At 44.6% G+C, this 14,997-nt stretch overlaps 1 protein-coding gene across 1 annotated transcript in view; it reads left to right on the top strand.

Annotated features, from left to right (window-relative positions):
* Positions 1 to 14,997, top strand: part of AKNA (AT-hook transcription factor) — a 225,565-nt gene that overhangs the window by 113,114 nt on the left and 97,454 nt on the right. The window contains exon 11 of the mRNA XM_078642000.1: positions 5,087 to 5,254. Within this exon, the coding sequence (XP_078498126.1) occupies positions 5,087 to 5,254 (168 nt within the window). The remainder of the gene's footprint in view (positions 1 to 5,086; positions 5,255 to 14,997) is intronic.

A 14,997-nucleotide genomic window follows, 5' to 3' on the forward strand; every position in this document is an offset into this window, starting at 1 on the left:
GATAATTCTGGAGACGGTGTGAAACATCAGCTGTTGCCACTTAGATTCGACTGCTCCCTCATGGAACTCTCCGGAGTCCCGCTGTTACATCCACACTAAGTAATTCCCCTGACGACGGGCCATGCCCGAAATGCATTGGGTAGTGTGATGTGATAACACACCTGAACATACTTGTGGAGTACATAAAACTGATGTGTATTATCTACATAAACATCCGGATATGGATATGAATAAACCATATTTTTGAATATGCTTTCATTCGGACTACAAGTTGTCTTACAATTGGAGTAGTGAATCAGACCTCTGGTCTGCTGAAAGTAGTGCGTTGGGTTGTTCTCTCCCTAGGCGGGAGAGCTTCCTCTACAATGTTCATTGATACACTGGAAGGCTAGACAGTGTTTTCCACCCTTCTGCACACGAAAATCCGTTACAATTCTTTACTATTAGGACTACCCCCGCTGTGCGAGATCCACCCTCTTCTAAAATGCTAGCATGCATCATCACCTATAAAACTAACATGTACTTTTATATGAATTTGGATCAAGCTTATTAGACTCAAGTAAGTAATTTTCGAGTTATGAATTTTTACATTTTTTAAAAAGGTCCTTGTAGCTTTATTTCCCTTGTACCATCTATTCGTATAGAGGAATGCTCATGGTTACAAAGTGATACAGAGATAATTCTGGAGACGGTGTGAAACATCAGCTGTTGCCACTTAGATTCGACTGCTGAGATGGGCCAAGACTGTATCACTTTGTAGCCATGAGCATTCCTCTAAAATTACGGAGACTCTGAGTTTGCTGATTAAGGGAGGAGAGGGAGGCATTAACTCTGACTTTGGCGGACGAATTGTTATGTTCGAGGCATGTGGGCTGCTGTATTCATATCTATAGCATAGATCGCCGCCTAGTGTTGGCTCTGGATGATTGCACATTGTTGTCCTGGAAGAGTCTTCGAAGTATCACGAGATAGGTGGCTCCTCCCTTGGACTACAGTGCGCATGGGCATCGACTCCATCCCCAGATTGTTTTTTTCCGCCATTGGGTTCGGATGTACTTTCGTTCTCTCCAGTTCGGAATCGACAATATTCTCGAGGCCAAAAGGCCTTTTTCTCTTATCGTCGGTATTGTTTGCGTTCGGTGCCCGGTTCTGTTCGGACTTGCCTCCCGAGTTCGACATCCAGGGAGTCGTGTGACTCTTTGGTGCTCGAGACCCAGTCGACGCAGCAAGACCCTCGACGACGCGACATGGAACGGAGCCCGTTCAAGAAGTGTCCCGTGTGCGGATCGAAGTACCCACACATCGACGTCCACCCGGTGTGCAACAAGTGCCTGTCGCCGGACCACGATGAAGCCAACTGTATGGCTTGTTCCCGGTTTCGTTAGAAGAAAACGATTCTGCTTCGGCGCGTGGCGCGCATGGAGGCCCGGCAGTCGGCCCCGGCGGACATCTTCGACAGCGGAGCAGCGGACGAACACGATGTTCAGCTGCAGATTTCACCTCAAGCGGAAGAAATCGACTACGACTATCAAGTGGATGCCGAAGGCCTACCCGTACAAGAAGTCGTCGACGAGGTAGGAGACGACGATAAGGCCTATGGGGCCATGGAAGATAGCTCAGAGGAAGAGCTATGCCCCGTTCGAACACTTACGAAGGCTCAGGTCGAGGGATCGCCTATCGGCCTTACCCAAGACCTTCTACCAAAATCCACGGCCCCGCCTCCCGGCCCGGCTACGGACACTTCGACGGAGCCGCCATTACCGAAAACGAAAACGAAAGTGAGGCAACCCCATTTCCAAAGCAGGTATAGCCAGGTGGATGGTTAAGTGCATTCAGATTTGCTATCACAAGGCTAAGCGCACTTTAACGGTCCCTCCAAGAGCCCACTCCACCCGAAAGTTGGGGGCCTCTATGGCTTTCCTTGGTAATATCCCTTTGGAAGATATTTGTAGAGCAGCCACATGGTCTACACCACACACATTTACTAAACATTACTGTGTAGATGTGCACTCCAAGCAGCAGGCAGCTGTAGGGCAGGCTGTTCTTAAAACGCTTTTTCAGACTTCTGTAGCTGGCACAGGCGGCCGCCGTTAATGGAGGGACTGATATGTATTCTATGCTATAGATATGAATTCAGCAGCCCACATGTCTCGAACTGAATATGCTACTTACCAGTATGCATCTGTTCTTGGCATGTAGGGCTGTTGACATTTATATCGCCCGCCCTCCTCCCCGGCGCCTGTTGCGGCTGCAGACTTTTTAACACTTACTCTTAGCATGGCCATCGCTTACACTATTACACTCCATCTTTGCCACAATGGCTAAAAACAATCTGGGGATGGAGTCGATGCCCATGCGCACTGTAGTCCAGGGAAGGAGCCACCTATCTCGTGATACTTCAAAGACTCTTCCAGGACAACAATGTGCAATCATCCGGACCCAACACTAGGCGGCGATCTATGCTATAGATGTGAATGTCAGCAGCCCTACATGCCAAGAACAGATGCATACTGGTAAGTAGCATATTCAATAGTATGAAGACCGTTTGTTCAAATGAGGGTTTAAGGTTACATTTCCGGCTGATTGATCTTAAAAAAGGCCAGACGACTTTATTAAAGGCCTTTTTGGCATCCAAGGCCTTTGCTATTGCAGAGGAGTTGAGGATGGGAGATTTTTCAATTACATGTGCAAATAGTCTTATGTCGTCACAGGCCAATCTCCCTTTGCTGAAGCCTGTTGAGAGGGGTGGATCAGGGATAGAGAAAAAAATTCTAATCTTGTGGCGAGGGCTTTTGCATACATTTTACAGTCTACATTGAGGAGGGAGATTGGCCTGTAGTTTTTGGTGTCTAATGGGTCTTTATTATCTTTGTGGATTACAGAAATTGTAGCTTCAGTGAAGTTTGGACCAGTTGTGACTTTATTGCTGTAGAAATCGAAGAGGGATTTTAGCTGTGATATGAGCAAGGCTTTGAATGTTTTGTAGAATTTGCTTGCGAAGCAATTTGGTCCCAGGGCTTTTTTTAGCTTTAGTGTTTTGATTGCGCTGTCTATTTCTTCTGTCTCTAATGGTTTGTTAAGAGAGGTTTGATCTAGCTCCGTGAGTGAGGGAATGTTAATATTTCTGAGTTGGTTCTCGTAGTCCGAAGTTGTGGAATGTCCATCTGGATTATAAAGTTTATTATATTAATGCGGATAGCAGCTTGCAATATTTTTGAATTCGGCCTCAATATTGCCTATCTTGTTAAGAACTGCGTTAATTGAGGTGCTCTGCTTTTTCACCCAGGTATGAGCTCTCTCGCTTATTAGTTTGTTATATTGGTATTTTAGAGTTTTAAGTTCGTCTAGTATTTCTCTTGAATGTTTTGAAATAAGGAGGCGTTCAAGCTTTTTGGGCCCGATTCACAGAACTAACTTAAGACAAAATCCTAAACTTACTACTTTTGGTATTCACAGAAGTTAGGATTTTGTCTTAAGTTTGTCTTAAGACAGACTTAAGACAGATTTAAGACAAAATCCTAACTTAAGTCTGTCTTAAGCACAATAGAAGAAGGGGTTTTAACAGCACACCTCTCGTTATAGTATTAATATCATATTGCACACAGCTTGCCACATAGCTTGGCAAGCTATGTGGCAAGCTCTGTGCTGGGAACTTTTAAAGAAGTTTTTTGAATAAAAGAATATCAAGAGCATCGCATTTCTTGTATCCCTTTGTATACAACCATATTGTGATTGTCTTTGTGTCCTAGTTTAAATGAAACTACATTGAGTGCAATATGATATTAATACCATAACGAGAGGTGTGCTGTTAAAACCCCTTCTTCTATTGTGCCCATTAGGTGCACACTTTGTGTGCAGTCAACACCACTGGGTAGTTGCTCTATGAAGGGTAAATTGAGCACCCAGTTGCTTTCCTGTGATAAATATTGTTTACACTACACGTTTACAACGAGTGTTAGCTATATGTGCGGACGCTTCTCTTGTTTTAGGGAACACTACTACCTAAGTTTGTCTGATATAAGTTTTTAAGTCTGTCTTAAGACAAACTTAAGACGAAATCCTAACTTCTGTGAATACCAAAAGTAGTAAGTTTAGGATTTTGTCTTAAGTTAGTTCTGTGAATCGGGCCCATCGATTTTAATTTCCAGTTCCTCCACAGCTTTGTTGGCAGATTTATTTTGGGTAGTTATGATGCAAATTATTTTTCTCCTGTTAGTGGGTTTCATCGCCTCACAGAGGGTTTGGGGGGTTACGTCTGGGGTTGCATTTTCTTGGAAGAATTGTACAATTGTGGAGCGTATTTCTTCCTCGCAGGTGGGATCGTTTAGGAGCATGTCATTGAGGCACCAGAGTTTATCTGAAGAATGGGTGTTAGTCATAGTAATATCCACAGAAATGCAAGCATTGTCAGAAATGAATGTCAGTTCAATCCTTGGATTCGAGCAGGAGGAAGCTAGTATTTGATCAATGAGTAGGTAGTCTATTCTCGAGAGAGAACTATGTGGGTTTTAGTAAAAGGTGAATTCCCTGCCAGTTGGGTTAAAAAGTCTCCAGATGTCAGTGAGATTTTGCGTGGTGATTCGTTTTTTCATTTGTGTGTAGGATTTCCCTGATCTGAATTTGCAAGGGGATAGTCAATTTAAAACTATTTCTATCGCAAGGTTGAAATCTCCTCTTAATAAGATTCTAGATCCATTCGAAATTTCATTGAGCCTTTCATTGACTTTTTTCATTTATTTTTATTGACTTTCATTCACTTTATTGGGGAACGGTCCGGTTGCAAAGAGGCTTGTAGATTTAGGGTAGTTTGAGCTGCCTATTCATGGCTTGATGGCCATTGACTACTTACTGCCTTGAATGTTTGGAGAAACAGTTTGTGACAGGGAACAGTTTCTCATAAACAAACTGGATGTGCTTCTTTTACAAAATATGTTTTTTTTGCCAGGGCAGTGCCTGTCAGAGCGCAATGGAACTACCTTTCCATGAGTTTTGTTGACCGAGGGGTTGCTAAGGCAACATCAAAGGTTATGACTGCTATTGTGACATCTGTGCTGACTTCATTCGGATTCATTGTTTCTGTCTCCAGGTACAACAGCTTCAAGACCCTGCCTGTAGCCATGGGACTGGAGTCTGTGCTGGAGGAGAAGAGGCCTGCAGAGGAAGCGGATGGTGCTGCGGGGGATGCAGGGAGAGGACGGCGGACATGGAGGCGGCCATCTTTAAAAGAAGAGTGGAGTCAGACTGCCCCACACCCGTAAGTACCTGCCAGAAGTAAAATAAAAATCACAATTTATTCTTCAAATGTTCTGCAAAACCTTAAAAATGGTGCTTAACTTAGTCACAATTTCGCCTTTTACTTGACTGATCTTAGTAATCGTGAATGATATGCCAGTGTCACGTTTGGATATCTCTTGACCAAAGCACCCGTGTCTCTATGACAAACACATACTTATGATGGGTCAGCTGACTCTGTAAGGGCCAGTTGGTAATTTATGAAGCAAAATGAGGGCATCAGCACTGAAATTGCCTCAACTTGATATCTACATATGCTCACTATATTTTTAAGAATTGATGCTGAAAGTTATGTTTCGAGTTAAGTTTTTTTTACCTTACTCTATCCTGTTATATCTAAGATAATCTGGTTTGAACCATTAATTAATGGGATTTGTAAACAACACAAAAATATTCTCCCCTCCCCCCCCCCCCCCCCCCCCCCCCCCCAACAACACACACAAACACACAGCACATGCATGGCGGAGGCGACCTGATTTTTTTGTAATCGACTTTAAAGGAAATGTTGAGCTTAAAAACCCGGGGTGCGGTCCACCAGAGCAGGATGAAGAGTCTCCAGAGTTATACAGTAGTGATGTTTTGTCTGAAATGTGATAAGTTCTAGGAACAGTGCAGCACACACTGACTCCTGCACACCATTAACAAATGATTGTAACAAAAGATAGAGCGGCAGAGCAGATCGAGCTAGAGTGGCCCCTTTTTGGGGCGTGGCCAAGGCTGATTGGTTCCTGTCTGTTATGGCACAGAAAGGCTAAAACAGAAGTATATTCTTGCGTCATTCACAGCAGCAATCCTCATTTATATTTCTTGACACTGTCCCAAGCAGGTCCAAGTGCAGTTTAGGCTGTATGTGAAATCTGACTGGAGAAGGTGCCTGCCTGTGTCCAACCCATCCTGTGATTCCCAAATATGCCTGATCATCATCAGTAAAACATGTACCACTAATTACTGTGTTTGACATATGCAAACACTTTAAGTAACACAGTTTACTATTACCCATTTAGTTGGTACTCTATGGATGTAAGAAGGATGGTAAGCTTACGTGGCTCTGTCGGGTTTCGAAGTAATGGTCTTCAGGTGACACTAGACGCCACCTGTGATAGCTTAACTCACTAAAGCCAGGAAGCAGAAACAGCATTTTTATTCCTAAGCTTATTTTACGTTGTGTCATTTGAATAGTGCACATTCTGGGCCTTGTTGCTCTGTCAGCTATCTGGAGTGCCTTTCTGCAGGGTTTCAGGGATTCACGACCAGAATCTTAAATTGGTGTGTAATGGTATGTTTCATGTCTACCGTTGGGTAGAGGATGATGAGAGGCTGTTTGGAAGTTGTTCTCGGACCCATTCTGAGCCTGAAAAAGCTCAAAGGTTTACTCTTGTCAATGAAAGGAGTAAATCCTTTTCCAGAGTCAGAAGGTGAAGGAACAAACCCCAAACTGATGGGGTTGCCTGGAGCGGGGCTTCTCTACAGGAAAACATTTTCCAGTAGAGAAACAAAACAAAAAAGAAATAAAGTAGCCAGTGTAATTTCATTGTTCCTGACTTTTTTCTCATGCAATTTTACAATTTGTTTGTGAACTAGACCCTTAGCGTTGAGATAAGTAGGTGGGCACACCATGGTCCACCTTACGGCCTATCTGTGCTGCGTTGGGTGCTTGACAAATATTCTATTAAATGTTATATCTGTTGTGATCTCTGGCCGTCGGATTACATGTTATGTTGTCTTTCCTTCTTTTATGATTATGTGGCTAGTGCAGAGGGCAATGGTGCAAAGGCATAAGTATGTTACATCTATGCAGCATGGGCTATATCTGAGATGTTCTGTCGTATGTGTTCTTTGGACTTTAAATGCAGGGTATCGTGCTTGCAAGTGCTGTTTCGAGGACCATGAGAGACCAGTTATATAACCTATGTAGCCTGTGTTAGGTATATGTGTCTAACATGTTCCATAGGGTATGCGATGCTGTCAAATTTTTTTAAAATCTGCACGCTGCTGTCCAGTCCCCAATGTATGCGCTCTTACCCCTAAAACATGGTATACTTGCCTCCTTGCCAATTGGCATATTTAACGTTCCAGCTATACCATACTACATGGTGTAGGAAATAACCCATGGCATTAAATTTAAATGTCACCTGTGAACTGCAACACCTATTGTCCCACCCACTAGGATGACAAGAAAAACATGGCTTAAAGAACACATGAGTAACTGACGGCTGCAGCTTTTAACCCTGCAGGCAGAACTGTAAAAATAACCCATTATGACAGGAGAGACACCTACTTTTAAATATTAAATGAGTACAGCTAAGTAGGCATTGTAGCCCACAAGGTAGGGTGGATTTTGGACATTACAGAGAAAAACCAACCAACACCTTTATTTACAGCTCAATTTTTTTCAACACGTACAAGTACATCACAATTTAATATTCTCTATAGGGAAATGCATTAACTTTGCATATGTAAAGAATGAGGGTACTGTTATAGAACAGCAGTTTGTTTCTCATGAAGTATAAAAGGAAGGATTTCTATATTTCAAGAGGTGGCACCAAACGATGATTTCTTTTTGGCTTTGGGGGCTCAAAACGGTGAGTTTCAGACCAGGACAAGGTTTGTGATTCTGATTTTAAAAATCAACTAAATTCTTATGTTTAGATTTTAACTTAACCTATTTAGGAAATATTTCACCGAAGGATGTAAGATCAGGTGCGAGAAAGAACCCTTCATCTCCCAAATAACGGTCAGTCAATGTGCCCACTCTCAGTGTCCTTGTTTTACATCCTGCTCATCAAATAAAATCACAAATTCATTTACATTGGATAGATGACACCTTGGCACTTGGAGTACAATCATTTTTACTCACTCTTCAGATGTTGAGGGTTTTATTATTTTTTTTGCATTATAAACAGCCGCGGTCGGCAGTAGGAGTTCCTGCAGGGCGGTGACGTGGGGAGGGGCAGGTTGGGGGGTAGTAATGTATGGATTACGGACCTTAACAGGTAAGTAAACATAAAAATAAATAAAATGAATTTCGTTGCATGCACTGCATCACCAAATGCGATGCAGTGCGCGCAACGAAATTCGTTTTATTTATTTATATGTTTACTTACCTGTTAAACTCCGTAATCCGTACATTACTAACCCCCACTTTGCCCCTCCCCACGTCACCGCCCTGCAGGAACTCCTACTGCCGACTGCGGCTGATTATAAATGCTTTGCTATGTTTACTACGGCTTGCTTTCATCATGATCACATGAAATTGCGTATTTATTTACAACATCGCAAAGTAAAAGCATGCATTGTAAGTGAATATGCAATGTAAAAAAGTGCTGTAAAAGGAAGTGGTTGAAAATGAACCGTAGTACATGTAACATACTGGTAGAATGTTTAGCATTTAAAAGTGACATGTCACATGTTCTAAAAGTGCCTAGCCCCCAATAGCTATTTTCCCTCTATATGTGATGTGATTTTGTTTCTATGAGACAGTCAAATTACAACTAAAGCACTATTTTTGTAATTTTGGCTTAATAAAAACAATGGTTAAATTAACTGTCGTTTCTATTTGTTAAAAATTCAAACCCATTGTGAAGTGACTTTTAGAAAGTTATACTTTTCCTGGCTGCAGCTCTTGGATGACAATTAGCATTAGCCTGCCTGCAGCTGCTCTCCCCGCAAGAGCTTTACCTCTTGAGGAATTATGAAATTGCTCCCAGAGCAGAGACAATGACATAGACGTTTTGCCAGGATGGCCTGGGTGTGATGGAGGCTGATCAGATTATCTCAGGAAGGACCATTTGGAGGTTCCAGAAACTTTATTAATTTGAAGAGAACAGGGTGACGCTTGTCCCTAACCCCTTCAATGCGGGACTAATTCCCCCGCGGCACGGGGGGAAGTGGGGGCCGCACGCGGTGACACGGTGCTTGTGAGGAGCTTGGCTCGTCATGCAGCCCGTTGGCGCTGTGTTCATGACGATCTGAGCTTGTCATGACCACGCCCGCTCAATGGAATGCTCAGCACAGCAGGGGAATTATCCCCACGTGGGCATTCCGCGGCGGTTATGACGAGCTCAGCTCATCATTTATTTTAATTTTATTTATTTAAAAAGGTTTATATAGCGCTGGCTAGACCCGGAGGTATCGGAGCGCTTTACATGAGCATCAGATCATAGTTACAGGTTACATCGTTACGAAGGTTACACAGTTCTTAGAGCATGGCAACATAGTTACTTGTAAGGTCGAGATAAACAATAAGCACAAATACGTAAGGGGAAAAGAAGGCAGGGTGAGAGATTCAGGGGAGGGGGTTGGAGTAGGGGAAGTATACAGATAATGAAGGTGGGAAAGAGGAGGGGAGGGTGAGAGACACAGCATGGGGAGAGGAGGGGAAAGGTGACGGGGACACAAACCGGTAGACGAGTCAAAGCAACGTCCAAAGTCCAGTAAGCTGTGATCCCAGGGGAAGTGGTATCCCTTCCCTGTCTCTATTGCGAGAGGTTCCCTTTACGCAGTGGACTCTCTCAGAGGGTTCTGTGAGACTCCAAGGCCTACATACTGGATCCTTCCCCAAAAAGGGGATAGGGAGTGCTTTGGCAAGGGGTGCCATAACATACCTCAAGTGTGAGTGGCTCCCTTGGCGTAGTGGACTCACTCAGCGCGATCGCTGAGACTCCAGAGTATAAATATTGGATCTTTCCCCAACAAGGGGAGAAGGAGTGCTTAGTCAAAGAGCACAAAGGACAGGGGGTAGGCAGAGTAGCAGGCAAGGGGAGAGATTCACGGGAGATAAGATAGGAGCTAGGGAAGAGACAATAAGTAGAGACGAAAAGAAGTCTGCCTAAAGACCGACTGGGTAGGTGACGACCAAGGAGGGAATCCACAGCCCATCTCCCCTATAGCTAAACTAAGTAGCTCCATCGGGCATCAGACAAAATAGTTCAGTCTCAAAACATTGAGAGAGGAGGGAGAGAGAGACATAAATAGAGGGAGGATGCGGTAGGAGACGACAGGAGAGACGAGAGGAAGTGCAACAATGTGGTTCAACAATATACTAGAAGAAGATCAACAAGTAACATTAAATCAAACAATCAGCAATACAATTAGGGGAGGAGAGAAAAGAGAGAGAAAGCAGTGGGGCGTAGGGGAGGAGGGAAAGTGAGGATAAGGGAAGAGAAAACCGTAGAGACGAAAGGAAGTCTGTCACAGCGCCACTGTGCCTCATGACAAGCTGAGCTCGTCATGAGCGCGGAAGGTGTTAATGTGTTAGCGTGGAGTGGGCCCTGGGAGAGAGGGGCCTTTTGATCTCCGGGTACATTCCAGCCCTTGTGCCTCCATTCACAGGTAGGGGGAGCTGGTTCCCGAACCAGTTTGGTGTCGATAGATAGGAGGGAACTGCTCAATACCCTAGACACACCCGTGGGTGGGGCACAAGCTGCTTAGAAGGAGGGAAACAATATGCCATATAGGCAAATAGATGCACTGAATAATAGGAAAAGTTTGCCCTTGAGAACCTATTGGTCAGGGAATGTCTAGGAGTCATCTCCACCCTCTTGTTAGTGTACTGTAGAAAAGTAGCACCTCACCTTCAGTTCTTCAGAACACATCTGGACATGTGGAAGACAAGGGAGAAGCCTGCTGGCTGTGACCTGTGTGGAGACCTGAAGGGCTGGACCTACGGACTCTTGAACCCATTAGTAATAAGTGGACTCCAAGGGTCAGTTGGCTGACCTCCTGAGTGGCTAGATGAGCACTAGAATCTGCAAGAGTTCCTTCCTGGACTGACCAGATTCTGGATGGTGACCAGACTGTGTGGTGGACTGCTATGGAGTGAGTAATGGATTTCAATTTTGCCCCGCAGGTCCGATTAGTCATAGTAGTAACCAGTGAGAACTGCTTCAAAAAAGAAAAAAATGTTGGGAAAGTTGCTCTGTCACAAACAGTGTTCCAGCTAAGTTTTTTTCACCTGTGTGCATCAATGGAATGTGCCTGTGCGCAACAGTCAGTGCTCCGCATGCCTAAGAAATTGAACAATTCGCTGTGCAAGTGGGCACAGTGTTAGTGATGTTTGACCCTCCTAAGATTTGTTTGACAATAAAGATAAAAAGGTGCACATAGACTCACATTTACTGCATGAAGAAAACATTATGGAGGCTTTTCTACGTGATTGCCAATTATGCATACCACCTATAATTGTTTCACAGTGAACATAATGTTCATATACCATTGACATTTGTGGGCAGACCTCCACTGCCACTGCCTTCATTTTTCACATAAGCCAAAAGGCATGATTTACAATTTGGGTTCTTATGTACCTTAATTGAATCTGTTCTACTTCCTTTGGTGATTCATAATGATATAAAAAGCTATTCCTTGTTTTAAAGATAAGCTTGGCCAAAGCAGTGACCCATATGTGGCTTTGCATTATTCTAGGGACGCTGTGATGTTATTGAGATGGGTGATAAATGTGAAAGGCTCACTATTCTCCATTGGCCTTTTGCATCAAACCAACACCGAGGTGCATCAACAGAGCCTTGGTGTGTTGATAGTTGGGTATTAGCTAGGTAGTGCATTGCCTTAGGAGTTTTGCAGGCCATGAATGAAGCCCTATAAGAAGGTGTCATGTCTGCTCACAGTACCTCATTGATGACGGGTATGTTGCACCAGTGCTCGTTTCAATTTCTACCCAGGCATACACAAACCCCAGCTTACCAACCAGGTTCAAAGAAAGCCAAGGTACAAGGGATGTGAAAAACTCCCAATCATGTACTTCACAGTGGTTTTGCACCAGCAGTAACATAATAGGCAACACTATGAACAAGTGGCAAGATTTTCAAAATGCAAAACTGCCTTATGGCCCATTTTATTTCTTTACATCTAAAAATCGCATAATTGCATGAATGCTTTTAACAAATACATTAACGCAATAATCAGCCATATGTGTGAGCCACCATACTAAAGTGATAGACAACATATACAGTAACAGAGCATTGGCCACACACTAGTGCTACATTTGTCCATCATTACACCCTTTCGTTTTAGGCATCTCAAATTCCAGGAACAAGAAAAGGCACTACTTGTTTCTGAGATTCTCATCTGTTTAACAACTGAATAGCAAAGTTTCTTTTTATGCTCTCTGAAGTGGCATGCCTACTCCGATAGAAATCCACAGTACGGGCTGGGGGAACATAGTGTGTGGCCTGCAGTCTTTGTAGACATAGCTAACCACATATTCCACATACTGCATTGATACAAATGGTATTTAGGTTTCATTTGAATCTTTGCCAAATCAGTGTGTGGCCCATGCGTGCCTGTTCTCTTTATAGCTGTGCAATTTCATATTTGAGGTAACACTGCTTCTTTGGGTTGGGTTGTATCTGATGTAAGATCTAATGGGCTCACACCTTCCTGGTAGTTAGGTACTGAGCCCCTCTCTCCTACATGTATCCCGGTTTTTGGTGTGAATACAGAGAATCTTCAATTCCAGCTGGTATCCCTGCACTGAATTTCTAATGACTTTCTTCCCTGGAATGGGGAATAACTGCATGGACCCAGTAATACCAGATCCTTTTCTATGGATTTTTCCCCAATTCAAAGGAGAAACTACTGACATTTTCGGCCTGCAGGTGTAAAGTGTCAGCAGGAGGACCTATGGTTGAGTCAGGGGTCATGGCAGGCTTCAGCCTAATCAGCGAAAGCTTGCCTGCTCTGTCAGTATTGGTGTATAGGTCAAGTGTACGCCATGGTCTGCTACTGCCCACAGCTCCTGCAGCCTGGAAAAGCATCCAGTGTCACCAACCCTGAAAACGTCAGGCCTGATAATTCCAGGCCCAGAAACACTTGAAATTTCACCTTGAGTTACTGCTCAGCTGAAACTCTGCCACTTGTAATGAGGGCCTGTGGGGGATTGACTGCGCTGTCCTCATGGGACCTATATGCTGCGAATTTGCTCTTGTCTGCCAAAATACTTTTATCACAAGAAATAATTGATTGTTCATAACTCTCTCCATACCAGAGTGCAGGGGTAAAGGGATTTGAGGTTTAGAAATGTTTTTTTCTAATATAGCTCCGTTTCCCTCCAGGAAATACATCTTTGGGAGAGCCAGGACAAGTAGGACAGTCGTAGGAGAAGGATAGAAATCATAGGAAAAGACTAGGCAAACATTGATAACAATTCATGTCTGTGGTGCCGTGGAACACAGCATCTTTTGCATGGTTAGCCCCCCTTTTTTGCCTGGTTTTAATGTGGTTTCAAATGTAGTGCACAGAGTCTGTGCCAACCAGGTCCCCTGTGCCAGTGCTCCTTCCCTAAAACAATCTCTCAATTGGTACTTCTGCCTCCTGTAAGCCCCTAGTAAATGGCACCCTAGGAACTGAGGGGCCTGGATGCTGTAGAGGGTCCCTTCAAGGCCCCCCTCACTGGGACAATGTCAGTGGCCTTTCAAACGTCATGCCCCTGTGAGGGAGAAAACTACAAAGTCGACATGGCACCCTGTCTTGCCAGCTAGCACTGCCTGACAGCAGAGATAAGTCACCCCTCTAGCAGGCCGCACAGCCCTAAGGCAACATTGTAAGTGCCATTGAACCCATAGAGAGTACATGGGCTGGGAGCTGGACAATTCAAGTCCCACAGCACCATGATGGCTTTACTGAATATGCAAGTGTTTGCTACCAAACTACTCCTTTCAGTACATCCACTCTGATGCCAGTGGGGGATTTATTGTACCCTGTACCCAGAGGTGCTCCCTGAATCCCTACCAACCCTGGTGTAGTCTCTGACTACATTTGAAACCACATCAAAACCAGGCACAACATGGGGGGCTGAAGGCAGCCAGCCACCCCCTGACATGTTTCTGGACCCCTGGGTAGAGAGCCCCTGCTCTCTAGGACCAGAAACAATGCACAACCTGGGAAGAGTTGTCATGCCTTCTGCCCCAGGATGGGCCTGTGCTCAAAGAAGGGAAGCTTCAAAGCGCTACTGCATTTGTAATGTGACCCCCAGCCACTGCTGCTAACAGCAGATTACAGCCCTAGTTCATTTTGAGTGGGGAAATTCAAAAAGATAGGAGGTGTGTCCACCTCTGCCAGCCCCACCCCTAAGATGGGGGGGGGGGTGGGGGGGAAAGCAAGGTGAAACACAAGTTTCAGTCCCCGCCATCTTGAAGATGGGGGGACCCACTCCAATCAGGGCTAGGTCTATTTCCCCACCCACAGGAGGGTGGCAAAACAGAGGGTGTAGTCACCCCAGGTAAGATGCCCATTGGCCCTACCTACTACTCACCTAGAATGTGAAATGGAGTACTTAGGTGGCTCCCCCAGGCCTGACCCTCAGATCTGGGACAACCTAAAAAGAGAGCACACACCCTGCAGCAGGAGCCAGAAGACGACAACTGCTTTGGTTCCCGCCCTATCAGCCTGTCTCCAGCTTTGACGACCCTGCAACCTGTCTTGCAATAACAACCTCCAAAATCAACTCAAATCTCCCGTGGACAAAGGACCTGTCCAGAAGAAAAGTACAACAGAGACTCCAGATCCAGACGGATCCACAAATCATTCCCACTCTGCACCTGATGCCCACAGCCCGAGTCTGAGTGGCTCACCTGTGCAGTGAAGTCTCCCCAATGATCCTGACCTTGTGTCCAGCATTGGCTGAGCTCTCATGCCCTTGTCGATGGCACCTGCAGTGTGAATCCAGAGGTTCCCCCCCACGCAACCTTC

The sequence above is a fragment of the Lissotriton helveticus genome, chromosome 5_1, assembly GCF_964261635.1.
Source record: "Lissotriton helveticus chromosome 5_1, aLisHel1.1, whole genome shotgun sequence".
Classification (NCBI taxonomy): domain Eukaryota; kingdom Metazoa; phylum Chordata; class Amphibia; order Caudata; family Salamandridae; genus Lissotriton; species Lissotriton helveticus.